Source organism: Astatotilapia calliptera, chromosome 7, assembly GCF_900246225.1.
Source record: "Astatotilapia calliptera chromosome 7, fAstCal1.2, whole genome shotgun sequence".
Taxonomy (NCBI): domain Eukaryota; kingdom Metazoa; phylum Chordata; class Actinopteri; order Cichliformes; family Cichlidae; genus Astatotilapia; species Astatotilapia calliptera.
Genome location: NC_039308.1, coordinates 31,688,110 through 31,703,670, shown reverse-complemented (window position 1 = coordinate 31,703,670; position 15,561 = coordinate 31,688,110). Strand labels below are relative to the sequence as shown.

Here is a 15,561-nt window from a genome sequence, read left to right as displayed (position 1 = left end):
TATTCTCTGTAAACCCTGGAGATGGGTTTGTGGGAGTGAGCAGTTTTCTTAATGCCGATACCATCCTGTCTGGCACCAACAATCAAAGTCACAAAGTCACTTAAATCACCTTTCTTTCTCATCCTGATGCTCGGTTTGAACTTCAGCAGGTCATCTTGACCATGTCAACATGCCTCAGTGGGTTGACTTGCTGCCATGTAATCAGCTGATTATATATTTGAGTGAACAAGCAACCGAACAGGTTTACCTAATAAAGTGTCTAATGAGTGTATATTTGCTGCTGTCTACTAATAATCTTATTTCCCAGAATGCATTTTAAAATCAGGTGTAAACACAGACATAAAAACTACAAACGGTTTTCAAACTTTGGTCTTAAAGGAACTGTGTCAGTTCAAATACATATTTTTTCTATTTATAAATAAGCACAAAACAAAATTTAGCGGAGAGCCTCTGAGTACAAAATATATCTGGTTAAGCTCAATTGACTACTTTTGGTAATCTTACACTGCTTTAACCTGTTATAGATAAATAATAAAGTTAACTGTGTACTGAGGAAGAACATTTTAAAAATGAAAGCAGAGTTTATCACATTTCTTTTACTATGAAGTGAAGTCTTCTCGATCGGTCTTTGATTAAAAATAAAAATGCAAACACTAAGTAAATCTCGAACAATGTCGGACTATTTTGTCTGTCAGCATTTGCCAAACACACAAAAGGCCAAATTTCCATTCCCGTGATTCCAGGTTTACCCATTTCTCAAATAGTGCTGTAATCCCAACTTGTATTGAGAACCATTCAAGTTGATCAGATCTGGAAACAGGTGAAATCACGTCACCCTGCCTGAGCCTGAGCTCTTGCTCGCTCTAATAACACCCCCACCTTCAGACACACAGCAGATAATATGAGGTAAGATGGCTGCTGGCTGTTTCTTCATTTGTTCCTTCGGTGGATGTTTGCAGGCTGCACTCCCTGCTTGCCTGCCTTCCCTAATCCGGCGAAAGCAATTGATGGCATTAGTGTGCTTCTCTGCTGTCAATGGAGCAGGGCGAGGCTCTGCGCATGCTCCGTGGGGTTCTTTTATTGGGAAGAGGCTCTCGAGCGGTCCCTCCCTCCCCTCTTGTCTGACTCCGTCTGGGAAGGAACGGTTTGGTGCATCGGCGGAGACCGGGAGGCTGCCAGGATCCGGAGTTGAGCGATAGTTTGATTCTTCACGTCTGTGGCCTCCTGCAGATCACCCGTGTCTGTGTAGTCTTCCCCCCTATTTATCTTCATCACCATCATCCTCACTACAGCCCGGCAGCCAGCGGTAATCCGTCCCGTTTGCATTTCTAGCGGTCTGCGGCGCACACGAAACACCGGTGAAGATGTCTGGCTACCAAGGCAAAAAGAACATTCCCCGCATCACAGTGAGTGCTCGGGTGTTTTCACGTTTGGAGTGGCAGTGAGTGGGTCCAGCCTGGCTGGTGTGGGCCTGCGGGGTGTGTTTGCAGGATGTCACCGGGGCGGCATGGTCCCTGCGCCGCTGCGCTCCTCGACGATCCAGGGCAATGGCGCAAGAGTTGATCTCCTAAAAGAAATTCCAAAATAAAATAAAAGCGTTTTGTAGATGGTTTTCTGTTTCGCTGTGAGATCGAAAGCACACGAGGGTCGAGAAATCAGTGAGGCCAGCGATAGTATGGTGAGGCTGAAATTTTCGTGTTTTTATTTATTTATTTATTTTTTTGCAGCATCTTTGCGACAAGTGCTTATGTCCGGATAAACCCGAGCTCTCGCTTTACATTAGAGTATCCATTGTTTGTGCACATTCACGCCACCCCTGCATTTCTTCTTCCGTGCCATGCATGACAGTTGAGATTTCACGCCGGTGGTCTTTGTTAGACTGTGTCTGGTGGCCGGGTATCACTGCACACCAACTGGTGGAGCAAATGCTTCCCTGCATCCGCTCCACGGCTCAGTACCCGGCTGTTTCTTTTAACCTTAGCGTCTTTTCCTTTTTTAAAGCCATCCTTGATATATATATATATCTATATCTATACATATATCTCTCTATATTTAGATATATATATATATAGCCGTTTAGAAGGCACAAAAGGCTTTAAGATACATTCAGTGTGTCATTGTGGAGCAGATTATTTCCCCGAATTCATAGCGAAGCTGCAGGGATGTGGTGCTTCAATGGAAAGTGGAGAATAGGGAGGGGATGGGAGGGGAGCCAGGGAAGGGAGGGGACAGTGGGTCCTATTTCCTTCCATGCCTGTCTTTCAGCTGTGTAATGAAGGGAAGATGCATATAGGCAGAGCTGATCAGGGAGGAGGTCACTGCCTTTTCATCCTGATGTCAATGAGCTGAAACAATGGTGAAGAGTGACCCAGAAGAGCCTGTTTGAAAGCCATACAGATGGATCTGCACCTTCTAATTGTGGACTTACTAAACAAAGCATTCAAGCAGCAGGATATGAAGCATCATTATCCTGTTATCTAGCAGGCCCACGCTCCCCAAAGGTTTCACCAAGCTAGGAAAACCTCTTCAGTCTGAGGAGATCATAGCACAAGCATGATTATGGTCACGGGTTGTCTCTGAGATATGTGCTGATTAGTAGATTATAAGAATTGTTTTATTCAATAAAGTTTTCTTTTGATCAGCTAATCGATTGATTGGAGCTTTCTCTGCCAGAGTTATTTCAGAGCCACGGCCTGACCCACATTATGCAGAGCTGTTAGCCTTTTGTGTCATGGTAGCCAAAGCAAACTGTAATTGGAGTGTCTAAGTGGTTGACTGTTCATGTAGCTCTCATCAACTTCAGATTTAACTGAAATAATAGTTCTTTAAAAGAGACACACGTCTCTATGTACGTACACTGAAGCAGATCCACATCATGGAAAGATTGATGCTTAATATATATTTCTAGCAATAATATGAAAAATTCTCCTCTGTGTTAATATCATGCATCACTTGGTGATAACTGGCAACCTCTCACGTGAATAATTTTCCTCAGTTCTCTCTCTTAACTGCTTGAGACACAGCAGATGGATGGTGGAAAGATCAGAGGATTAGTGGGTGTTGTAGTCAGACCTAACTGGATAGACTGTCTATTCTTAAACAGAGCATGAAAGACATAAGAAATGAGTCAGAGTCAGAGGGGATCTCTTGAAGATCTAGCAGAGGGATCAGAGGAGAATGTGAGGAAGATGTTACTGGAACTGTAAACTGTAGATGCTGGAAAGTAGCATTCTGGTTGGTTCCCGTGGACCTGAAAAGGCATTATTAGGAGGCATGGATGACCTTATTAAACCAAAAAGACACTCAAGAGGAAATGAAGGTTACACTGAATTAAAAGTAAACAGCAAATGCTGAAGTAGATGCAAATGAGCCCCTTGCCTTCCGCACCTTTCTTCATAGACCACTCAAATCAGTATGAATTACATATTTTACTGAATTTGAATATTTTCATTGAACTGGGTGGAGCACTGGGCTCCATAGAACAGTTTAGCCAGATGGACATGGGTCAGCTGCACAGACAGGGACAGACTAAGGGCGGCTCTCATCAAATATGAATGAACCTCTGCAAGTTCACCACCTGGACTTGGTGCTTCTGTGTGACTTCAGAACCAGATTCATACAACAAGATCATTGAAACTGAACAACTAGCCAAGCAGGGCTGACACTGTTTATTTTTTAAAATGTTATTAGCCATTAAATATGAATTTTGGAGTCTACAACATATCATCCACTCCTTCAATTTCTGATGGGTTTAAGCAGAGATGCTCAGACCACCTCTCCCAAGCACCGGCTCTAGCTTTACTAAAGCATTGCCAAGCCACCTGAGAGAGATGATATCTCCAGTGTGTCCTGGGTCTGCCCTGATCTGGGATCTCTTACCAGTTGGACATGCCCACAAAACCTCACCTAGGAGGCACCCAGGAGTCTTTAAGATGCCCGAACCGCCTCAAATTTAAAGACGTTCTATCACTTTCTACAACTAGTATTGTCACAGTTGACAGTTTTGGTGGTGAAACAGTTAAATATTTAGTCCGTCAACAAGTTGTGTCATTTATTAGGAATGTGATCAATTTATAAAGTTCAAATGTGCTGATTCTGCAGTCTGTTCTCTGTTTTGTGTCACTGTGGACAGACTATATTTGGCCTTTAAACTGGTGCTTGAGCAGAACCTTTAATAGATGCTTATCACTCTTCATGCTGGCATTCGAAAGATTAAACCCAGAGTCGATCCATCAGAAAACAAATGAACAGATTCAAAAAGAATCCCTGAAAAGAAAACCGGCGTAATGTTTGCACTTGAGATGCTGCAAGTGGAAAAATATTTTCTCATTTTTGCTTGATGAAAACGTAACTGATTAGTAAGCAGAAAAAATGGTTCAATCAGTTACATTTCCTTTGATGCATTTATTGATTGATTGGCTCTTTCAGCTCTAGAATGAGGGTGAGTTATTTCAGTGAAGGCTATAAATACAGATAAAAGTAAATCAAGAACAAGAAGGCTGTTTAAATGCAGCTCCAGTGAATGAGGTAAAAATAGAGCGAGGCTATTATAAGACTGTCCTGGATTAAAGTCTCAGTGGCTACAATCCTCAGCAAATGAAGGATCATTAAGTAGTGTGCTACTATAACATACCTTTAGTAGAGCAGTGTCTCTGGTGACAGTGCAGTGCATGTGTAGTTACTTCAAACGTGGCTGGAGTGAGTTCACGCAGCTATCTCACCCTGCAACGCAGCCCGGAGTGCCTTCTCTTCACACATCACACTACGCTCCTAATCAGCCACCCACTGACTCAACCTTGTTTTTTTTTTTCCTTTTCTTTTATTCCCCCCACCTCTCAGGATCATCCCGAATTCCCCCATTCATAAAGCCAGAAGTCAGGGAGACTGTACAGCATGTATCAACTCTGCTGTTATTCAGCTGCTGAGCAGAGGGGAATGCTGTTGAGCAACAGTATCGCAGCTCCTCCGGCTGCGCTATGTCACAGGAAAAAGGTCAATGAATGTATTCTTTTTCAAGTTTGAGATTAATTAAACAATTTTGTAGTCAAAGAGAAAGTTTAAATTTAGTTTTGCATTTCAATTGGGAATTTAGGCTAGTTTACTTTCTATTTCAGTGGTAGGGGTTTAAGTTATGAGTTAGTGGAAAAAAGTTTTTAAGTCAAATTTGCAGAGAAATAAAGAATGTCATATTTTCATTTCCTGTGAATGTGGGAGGATAACAGAGCAATTTAAGAGACTTTTCAAACGAAATGAGCAAGTTTTAATAGCAAAGAAGAGTGTTTTTATGGATTAAGAGGCTAAAACAATTAAAAACATGGTGATCAGTCATCATGAAAATAAAGTAAAAGTGGAATTTCTTGCATCAAAGGAAGAATCACATTCATCCAATGCATCAAGTGTGTTTTATAAATAAAACAGAAATGACTACTTAGAAAAATTTTGTATCTGTTTTTTCATGTCATTAATGTGCAGATGACTATTTCTGGGAATTACTTTATTTCCTGTTTTGCACTTTATTTTGAAGGAGCAGAGTGTTTTCCCAGTGGTTGCCTGAACATGTATGGAGATGATTTTAGCAGCGGGCTGTTTTTTGACTAATCCAGGACAAATATAAATCATAATGCTGCATGTCTGACCTGGCAGCCTTCTCCACCTGACTTAACTGTTTCCAGGATATCTTCCATTTGGACAACAACATACAATGTTGCCGGGTTACGTCTAACACTGGCAGACGTTTTCACTGCACCCAAGCTGATTTTGCCCTGATTTTATGAAAGTCAGCAGTTTGAGTACCCAGGCTTCTCTTCTCTTCCTGTGGAGGGTCTTAGTTTTCCTCCGTATGGTGCTGTGGTTTATTAATGTCAGGATTTTAATAATCGCAGCATTTGATTGATGTTGGTGATTTAACAAAACCATTACCTCTGCTTTCCATTATACCCAGTCTGTTTCTTTTTCTTAAGCACAATGTTTTACGTTATTAATAATACCTGTAAAAGTTATAAGGATCTCTCATAACCTCATGAGAAGTATTATGTAAATCTACACTTCTCCTTAGCTTCGTAGAGCTTTTAATTCATTGTTTTTACGCCCCAAAGCACTGCAGAGTCCATACCCCTCTAACTAAATGAGAAAAAGGCCCATCTAGTGATCATCTGGTGAGTAAAGCATGCATTTAGCAGCTAAACATAACGACAGAAACAACATTTCTGAAAAAATTTATCTTTAGACACAGGCTTTCCTGCTGTGCTGATAGTGTGACAGAGAACAAGACAGATTTTTACTAACCTGTCTGTTTTATACTTTGTTATTTTGCTGATGGCTAACCATGATATGCAGAGTTTACCAGCCTTGCTGGGACTTGTTTCTTGATCTCTTTCCATGTAAAATTCAGTTTTATTTAATCCAATGTGAATCCAGCTGATATACTTTAATGATATTTAGAAACAGAGTGTATGAGATATTCTAAAGTGATCCCTACTGGATGGAAAAACTGATCCACAATATACATCTCGGGGTTAAAGTGCTAACAACATGCCTGCAGATGGATTAAAAATGAGATATTTCTATGTTAGAGCTATTTAAAATCTAATGCCAGCAATGTGTTAACAGCATGGATATTAAAAAAAATGGACATAGTCATCAATTGTTGGTTTTCGACACTGTTAAGCTTCAACATCAGTGTTTTGTCCATCACCATGTTGGGTTTTTTTGGAACTGGAAGTTACCTTATGGATCAAAGATTGGAGTCATCAAAAGTGTAAAAGATGAAAGTAGCTGCTGCGATGTCATCTATTGCAACCTTACTGGTTAATGATTTATGATTGTCAACAAGCGTGCCGCTTTATACCATATCAATGTTGATGCATGATATGACCAATACTTACATAACAGATTTAATATGACCCAAAATACCTTTTTTTCTCTCGTATACTTCTATAGAACTGGAAGTCTTTTCTAATGGCTTTCAGATAGAATCCATCCAGCTTCTATCACTTATCTAAGTCCAGCTTGTGGGGGCAGCAGTCTAATTAGAGAAACCCAGACCTCCCTCTCCCCCAGCAACCTCCTCCCCTTCAGCTGGCTCATATTAGTGTGGAGGAGTGGCTGCGCTACTCTTTGTCTCTTGTGAATGACCAAACTCCTCACTGTATCTCTAAGGGAGGTTATTTGTATGTGCGATCTCATTCTTTTGCTCATTCACTACCCAGAGCTCGTAGCAAAGTACACTGAGGGTACATTGGCTAATTAGCCCTAACTAGACTTTCACTCAAGAAGATAAGTACAACCCCCCCAAGAACTTCTGGTATCGTCAGTACATAATAGTGAGGGTTAATATTATTCAGGTATTACATTACAAAGGCACCAAATGCAAACACACACCCAGATAGATGATTTACAAAGAAATTCCTGCCACTCAGAGTTGTTATGAAGGAGGAAGGAATCCATAGAGGACAAAACTATATTTTGTACCCAGCTGTAAATGTGCACTTCAGTTCTCTAATATAGAAGTCTGTGGGGATTGACTCGAGCCTCAGGAGGCACAGAGACGAACTGGAGTTGTTGTTTCAGCTCTGGACGTTGCCCCTTCCAGTCACAAGCTCTTATAGCTAAGGTAAAACAAATAAACACAAACAAAACATTAGTCATAGATATCTAAATTATCCACACTTCACAGTAATTAAAGTTGCAGACAATCTCATAATACTTAAGGAAATAAATTTGTCTAAAACTGACACTTATCATTAACAAAAGACAGACAACACAGCAGGCTTCTGAGCTTCATTATCCCACAGTTTGAGTCACGTGTTCACTCCTGTTTTCTGGAGGGCTCAGTTTTAGGCTCTGTTGATACTGCGTCCCACTGCACTGCAGTTTTTTGGCATCTATCAGCAGATAGAAAAGGAGCCATGAACTGTTTGCCCCTTTGGTGTGGGTGGGACTTATTTATGCTCTGTCTCCATGCTCCGCCCACTATGCCGAAAGTATTACACTAGTCCAGGATGTTTTGTTTGAGGAAACAGAGGTGAAGGAGGTTGAGGAAAGTTACTGTGTTAAACAAAATATTCAGTGATTGTTTTTATAAGTGTCCTAATTACGTTACAGATCAGGTTTTTTTTAATGCTCATTGAACTGTTTTTGCCTTGTATGCAATCTCAGTAAGGTTGTAGGTTGTAGCCTGGAATGTAAACACAGTAGTTTAGTAACAGTGGGCCCATTGAGCTTTATCCACATCCTGTTTGTGAGCTCTGAAAAAGTTCCCACGAAGGAAAGGTCACTGTCATGCTTGGCACAGATCCAGTACAATCACACGCTCTGTCACACGACCCCTGCGAGCTTTAAAACAATTGAATTATTTTAAAGCACGGTTCTGGATTCAGGGACACTAATTGTTCTGCAAATACAGCTCTATATGAAACAGCGCAATAGGTGCAATTTTGTGAGAAGGGCTGCAGTGTCTTGGCAAAGTTCAGTGAGTAATGTGATAATGACAGCGCATGATGTAACGGCATATTTCAAAGCAGTTGTTGGGAGGAAAACGGGCCAGCAGCGGGCTGGAGCGAAGCCAGTCGCTCAACCAGAGCACTCTGTTCCACACAGATCGAAGATTACCACATGATCTATCTGCATTAGTTCCATCACTGCTGTCAGAGTGTGGCCACACCTTTCAGATGACAACTGCAAGGCATTTTCCAGAAGCTGCTGCAGTCAGCTGAAGTTGTTTTACTGTGTACTTTACTCCATTCTATATTTCATCCAGAAGAATACGGGGTATTGCTAATATGTGAAACGTTAGTACACATGTGAGGAAAAAAATGCTTCAAAAGCAGTCATAAGGAAATTTGGATAGGTATATATATCTGAGATCGTTGTGTGAGGACTTTGTTTTTTCCTATTCAGGGGTACTACTGTACATGGAAAAGGGTTTAAAGCTTTTGTGGCTCCTGAGGGAACTGCGGATCTGATGGACATCACTTGAGTCAGTGGCCGTCAAAGCTGAAGACTATGAAACTGAAATTATTGGGCAGCCATCTTGAGGCTGCATTTACCTCTGCTAGTAAAAAACAGCTGAGGTCCTTCACACTGGGGTCTGGTTATGAATGGCATTGTTGGTCCCAGTCAAAATTTTCCCCCTGCAACAGCACTAAAGTTATGCAAAAGAAGTGCATATTTATGGAGCGTTTCTTTGCAACATCCATCATTTTTTTTAAACCATTAATCTGTTTATATTTTTAAGACTTTCCTGTAGTAAATATTGAATGTTGGTCATTAAAACCACCAAATAGACCAACTTAGTCTGTTTACATACTAAGCTAAAAGATATTCAGTTTATTTATTTATTTTTTTAAGTGAGCTAAATAAGTTTGCGTTATTTCTACATATGTGGCTGTGTTATATAAACAACCTATTAGGTAATATTTTACAGAGCTGGCTTATGGTTTGTGCTGCCTGCAGCACAGCAGTTGTCCTCTGGGCTGAAGCTGCTGGCCTGGCAGCAGCCAGTGGCAGCGCCTCAAACAGAGCAGCCTTTGTTAGAAGGGGGAACGCTGGAGCCCTTGTGACATAGCTGCCACTCCCTTTCTTGGAGAGAGGGCCAGGGCCTCCCCGGGGTGGCTCGAAGGAGGGACTGTGGAGGTGGTAGACTCCCCCCTCCTCCCCGTCCTCTCTCCAGCATAGAGACAAGTGGCACGGCAGCAGGCATGGATGATTGATTACACGCTCAGTGGCCTGATTGGTTCTCTCTCACGTCTGTTTGTGCGATAATTCGACCACATGAAGGGGGCAGATGGGTGTGTCTGGAGGCGGGCTGCTGTCTTTATTGTCCGAGCAGTGAATGATTTCCCTAATTTTGCTTTTAAAGCAAAGATCAAGTGATCCACCAGTGAGAGGAGCGGTGATGAAAATGCACTGGGCCCTCTCTTTGCTCTCAGCACAGGGATCTAGAAGTTTGTTGTTCTTCTTAATTTGGAGATAATGCTTTGTGTACTGCAGATGTTCACTAATCCCATTTTAAAGCAGTCAGACTGTTTGAATCCAGTCCCCTCCTTAGATTAACGTCTTTTCTTTGTCCGTATTCATCTTCTTTTCACAATGTCTTTCCACCGCCAGCCTGACATAAACAGTGTCACAGTGAAAACATCCACACACAAAAAAAACTGGTGCTGGTCCAAACATCCCAGCTCTTAATACTCTTTTACCCCCTGCCCCTCCAATCAGCCACCCCCACCGGATCAGTGTGTTAGAGTATTAAGAGTGTGTACAGTGTGTTTACAGATATCTGTATGCGTGTGTGTTTGCAGAATAGGAAAGCCAGTGTCAGCTGAGAGACAATGCACAGCCATGTGTTCCTTATCAGACGGCAGCCTAAAAAGGCCAAGCAGAGCCAGTATTTATGTTTTGCTGTGATTGTTGCCAATCCACTCCTTGAAGTGACATTTCCCAAAACGTCTTTCATCAAATGCCCTTAATCCAGCATCCAGTTGAGCCAAATCGGATACTCACCCTTGTAAGCGTATTTTTATAGGCGGCTATAAATCCATGTCTTTTACAGGGTTGTTATTCCTACAGATTAACTCAAGCTGTTTTTTTAAACAAAAATGTGCAGCAATTCACCTTCTTTATTGTTTTCCAGAGCGACCGTCTCCTGATCAAAGGGGCCAAGATTGTGAATGATGACCAGTCCTTCTGTGCCGACATCTATATGGAGGATGGAGTCATCAAGTGAGTTTTCCTTTAAGCTGCCGGCAGTTTATTAAAAACCCAACTTTTACCATGTCCATGTTTGAAGCTCTCGGCTGAATCACTACAAACTAACTAAGGGCCTCCTCTGCAGCAAGTAGAGTTTACTACTCATCTCACCATAATCTCACTATGATATACAATTACCTCTAAATAGCACCACAAATAATACATTCTTCTTGCAGAGTGAAAAGTAAACTTGTCATTATTGCCATATAAAATCTTCAGTGTTTAATGTCAAAGTTACCAATAAATGAAACCAGCACTGCCATACTACAATTCTGATCACTTTTTTAGCTTGTCATTATAACTTTTCTGTAAATTCGTTAGGTTAATCGTCATGAAACTAAGCTGTTTTAGTGCCAAAAGTGACTGAGTAGGATGATTTATTTATGATGATGAGCTCTAGCAATGCAGGACAGATATTTTTTCTCATGTCTGGCTTTTATCAGACGGCCCTGGAGAAAGCTGACAATGCAGTCAGTTTTTAGTTTTGACTGTGTTTGCTATACAAAACAGGAAAAGTTGTGAGTAAGAAGTTAATTACTTTTTTGCAGAGCGTAATGGAAACTGCCACAAAGAAAATGATGAGCATTGATACATACTCAAAAACTACTACCCTAACCCATAAGTATATGAAACCACTAATTACTAAAAAATAGTAAATGTAATTAATGAAATTAAAATGACTAATTCATTTGTAATTCTGCTTTCTAAAATTACTAAGGGTGGTGTAATCAGCAGTTTAAATGTTGCTTTTCTCTTTAACTCAGACAAATCGGGGAAAACCTCATTGTGCCCGGTGGGGTAAAAACCATCGATGCCCATGGTCGGATGCTGATGCCCGGTGGCATCGATGTGCACACTCGTTTCCAGATGCCCGATCGGGGCATGACCGCCGCTGATGACTTCTACCAGGGCTCCAAGGCGGCGCTGGCCGGAGGCACCACCATGATCAGTGAGTTGCTGAGCACAAAGCCCCTGCTGTCTGCAACAGAAGATTCAGAAATGGGTTAAAGTTGGTGTCTGAAAGCTTTGTGTGAGTGAAAGGAAGCTGAGTGTGTCTGTGGTGGGTTTTTCCCCGCAGTGATTCTTCATTTACTGATTGGCCCTAATTGAACATGTCTTAATGAGAACAGGAAGCGTGCCAGGCCTGCTCATGAGCAAGCCAAAATATGAACCCATCCATCTGGTCGGAGCACTCTGAGCCATGAGGTGCTGATTGCTGTACATACTGTGTCAGGAAGTTTCCAAAGAGACAGACAGACTCTGTAGTTTGTTTGCTATTATTTTATACACCCTGTTTATGTAATTTTGGCCTGTTGTAGTTGTAGTATTCTGAATTTCTTAATGGTGCTTGCAAAGCTCAGATTTTCTTCTCCTGGGGCTCGTTTCCCTTGCACTTCAAAGTCGTTAAGCTCAAGTTAAGAGTTTAAGCATTAGTTGAAAACTTGTCCGCAGGAATTTCTTTCTACTTCCTTTGAGTTACCATCTATCTGTAGTTTTGTTATGGCTTGGTTTGTCCTAGACATAGTTTTTAAACAGGGCATTGGAGTCAGTTTCAAGTTGTACCCAGATTTAAAAAAAAAAAAAACCCAAACTCTTACCCTGTGTTTTATCAGTGATTTTTTTTTCTAACAAAATATCATAAATATAATGTAACAGCAAATCTTGGTTCTTACATTGGTTTAATGGTAATGTTATTTTTAAATTTACATACAAATTTAAAGAGTTGACGTAATGAGCAAAGAAAACAAAGCTAAATGAAAACTTGAACTGTAAATGTCACACTGGCCCTCCCTCTGCTGACTCAACAGGAACACCATCCTCCTCCTGGCAGCAAAACATACTCACACTGCATGCCTTTTTTACCCCAAGCTAAAAGCCGATTGCTGTAGCTCCTCTTAGGGGCTTAGTCAGGTCTGGAATTGGTGTGTAACATCCTGCAGCCTGGTGACACTTGCCAAATAGAGATGATTTCTATAATGAAATGCTCTATTCAATGTAGTTTAGGCTTAATTAAAGGCATCTGAATCCAATCTTAACTACAGACTACATATAAAAGGTACATTTTAGCCACCTTGACACCACTCACTCACTGGTAATAGTCATGTTAGGTTGTTGGGTTTTTCTTGGAGCCAGTAGGGACAATGTTTTGGAGGGATTTGTGATGATATTAGTTAGCAGGGCTTTCACACAATAGATACCTGCTAAATCGTAAATATAATAGTATTAGAATTTCACTCACCAAAACTCAAACATAGACTTCTTATATTGACCTTGTGAGCGTTGTTAAATTTAAACGCGAGTTAAAAAAATTCTATTAATTCACTTTTATTTATATCGTGCCAAATCAGAAAAACAGTTTCCTCAAGGGGCCTTATATTATATGGTAAAGACTATAATAATACAGAGAAAATCCCAACAATCAAACAACCCCCATCAGTAAACACTTGGCGACAGTGGGAAGGAAAAACTCCCTTATAACAGGAAGAAACCTGCGGCAGGACTAGGCTCAAGGAGGGTCAGCCATCTGCTGTGACCATTTGGGGATGAGAGGAGGAACACAGGACCTTACAAAGACATTCAGTCTACATACATATGTATCAAAGAGGAAAAATAGCAAATGTAAAGTTGGGCATTTTAGCATGGAACTCTATTAAGAATGTGTTTTGGGGAAAGCCTAAAGTGGCCACTTCAGGAACTGCAGTTTCTGCATTCACTGTTTAGCCCTGGAGTTTGCATCTTGCTCTAGATATGAAAGGTTTCTAATCAGACACGTTTCATACAGTTTCAGGTCTGACTCTGGTGTGTAAATATGATCATTTTTAAAAATCAGTTTGTTCCACATGTTCATACAGCCAGGCGTGAAATACATCATTGTCCATTAGGCCTGGATACAACATAACATAAAAGATAGATAAAATACAAGACAGCAGAGTTCCTGTATTTGTGTAGCTGTTTAACCGTGTGTGTGTGTGTGTGTGTGTGTGTGTGTGTGTGTGTGTGTGTGTGTGTGTGTGTGTGTGTGTGTGTGTGTGTGTGTGTGTGCGTGTGCGTCTAGTTGACCATGTGCTACCTGAGCCTGGCACCAGCCTTATGTCAGCCTTCGAGCAGTGGCGTGAATGGGCCGACAGCAAGTCCTGCTGCGATTACTCTCTGCATATCGACATTACCGAGTGGCACAAGGGAATCCAGGAAGAGATGGAGACGCTCGTGAAGGATCACGGTACGTCTCACGTAACCACAGTCATGTTTGATTATCTTGAATTAAAGATTTGCGCGTTGGGAACGTGATTGGAAAAATTAATATTTAGATCTGTTCGATGCAAAAAGATTAACATCAGTCAGTATCAGTCCTGTAACCTGAGTGCAGCAGCCTGCACGTGATGCATTTAATGCAACTTTTTAGAATGAAAGCATCAGAAAGAGATGTTCTACTCACTTTTTAGCAAGACACACGCAAAAACCCACAATAAAGGGTCTTATTTTACACAATAGTTTTCTTGCATTCAAATGATCCAAACTTAGGGTTCATCATCTACCAAGGAACTTCGTATTTAAGTTGGTTAATGATTAGTATTTTTTTCTGCTTTAAACCTTTCAGGTGTTAACTCTTTCCTGGTCTACCTGGCTTATAAGGATATTTTCCAGCTTACTGATGCTCAGGTAGGTTGTCACTGAATTTTTCAGCATATTCTGTATTGTGCTACAATAAATTGAATTATGCTACAGCCCTTCTGTACAAACTCTTTTAGCTTAAAGGCTGCTTATACTTACAGCGGTGATATTAGATATACTGTTGTCCGATCGCCAGGGCAACAAACAGGCATTAAGTATTGGCCTAAAGAGGAAGAGAAAGAGATTGAAAGCCTACAGTAAATCTGACCTAATACTATCATAAAAGTCATATCCTACTCTTGATTTTGGCTCACGCGCTCACTCTACAGCGTGACTTACTGTGCGAGTCTGTTTGTCTTGGCTAGGCTTCCCCTCGTGCTGATTTTCCTGTGTGTTTCTCTTGGGAGAGCGACAGGATAATGAAAGCCACAAACTCTCTTTCTGACTGAAAATGAATTAATCCCACCTGAAAGCAGTTTTGAAACAGATCTGTGATGATCTTTGCACCTGTGTGAGGAATGCTGGCAGTTGGGTGCAGCCAGAGTTTATCATTTTCTCTTCCGTGTCAAACTCTGACGGCTTTTTATTGTTGCATGTTTAGCAGTCCTGGTTGGGGGGATGATGACTCGTTCATCACCACAGTTTTTCTTCTGTCTGTGAACTCGCTGTGTTTCCTAAACTTCAGACTGTGGGAGACTCGCTAATAAAGATTACTACACAATCAGTTACCCACAACTGATAGTGGAAAAAAGAGCTTATGTTTGCTAAAATTATTCAATTATAGACTTTAAATCCATCTTTTAAACCAAATAAATACTAGGGTAGACCAAATGTTAGCCCTTTTTCCAATTAGTCACTGACTTAAAAAGAAAAGATTTTTCCAATATATCACTGCTGGAAATCAAAAAAGCAAAAAAAAAACCTATGCTGTGAGTTCCTCTTCATCTAAAACAATTGATACAACTAGACTTTAGGTCTGTGCTGGAGTTCAAAATTTTACTGTCTTTGTCTTTGCTGCAGGTGTATGAGGTTTTCAGTGTGATCCGCGATCTGGGAGCCATCGCCCAGGTTCACGCTGAGAATGGTGACATCGTAGCTGAGGTATGACTCTTCATACCATAACAAGATGCCATCTGGAGATGAACAGACATGATTTTTCTGCAGGATTTTTGCATTAAATGGAATCTTAACGCCCTAAGCTTT

At 41.0% G+C, this 15,561-nt stretch overlaps 1 protein-coding gene and 2 long non-coding RNA genes across 4 annotated transcripts in view; 1 reads left to right on the top strand and 2 right to left on the bottom strand.

Moving 5' to 3' along the window:
* Positions 1–15,561, top strand: part of dpysl2b (dihydropyrimidinase like 2b) — a 29,989-nt gene that overhangs the window by 3,366 nt on the left and 11,062 nt on the right. The window contains exons 1-6 of one of the 2 annotated variants that reach the window (XM_026174338.1): positions 913–1,406; positions 10,631–10,719; positions 11,511–11,695; positions 13,802–13,966; positions 14,345–14,406; positions 15,379–15,459. In XM_026174338.1, coding sequence (XP_026030123.1) covers positions 1,365–1,406; positions 10,631–10,719; positions 11,511–11,695; positions 13,802–13,966; positions 14,345–14,406; positions 15,379–15,459 — 624 coding nt within the window. In that variant the 5' untranslated portion in view covers positions 913–1,364. Of the gene's footprint in view, positions 1–912; positions 1,407–10,630; positions 10,720–11,510; positions 11,696–13,801; positions 13,967–14,344; positions 14,407–15,378; positions 15,460–15,561 lie in introns of those variants that run through there. The other variant, XM_026174337.1, reaches the window with a different exon arrangement.
* On the bottom strand, positions 4,841–11,587 carry LOC113025991 (uncharacterized). The gene is made up of 3 exons (XR_003272859.1): positions 11,527–11,587; positions 10,612–10,695; positions 4,841–7,607 (listed from the first exon to the last, which is right to left on the bottom strand). It is a non-coding gene; the product is annotated as an uncharacterized LOC113025991 (long non-coding RNA).
* LOC113025992 (uncharacterized) lies at positions 11,664–15,169 on the bottom strand. The gene is made up of 3 exons (XR_003272860.1): positions 14,698–15,169; positions 14,518–14,581; positions 11,664–11,725 (listed from the first exon to the last, which is right to left on the bottom strand). It is a non-coding gene; the product is annotated as an uncharacterized LOC113025992 (long non-coding RNA).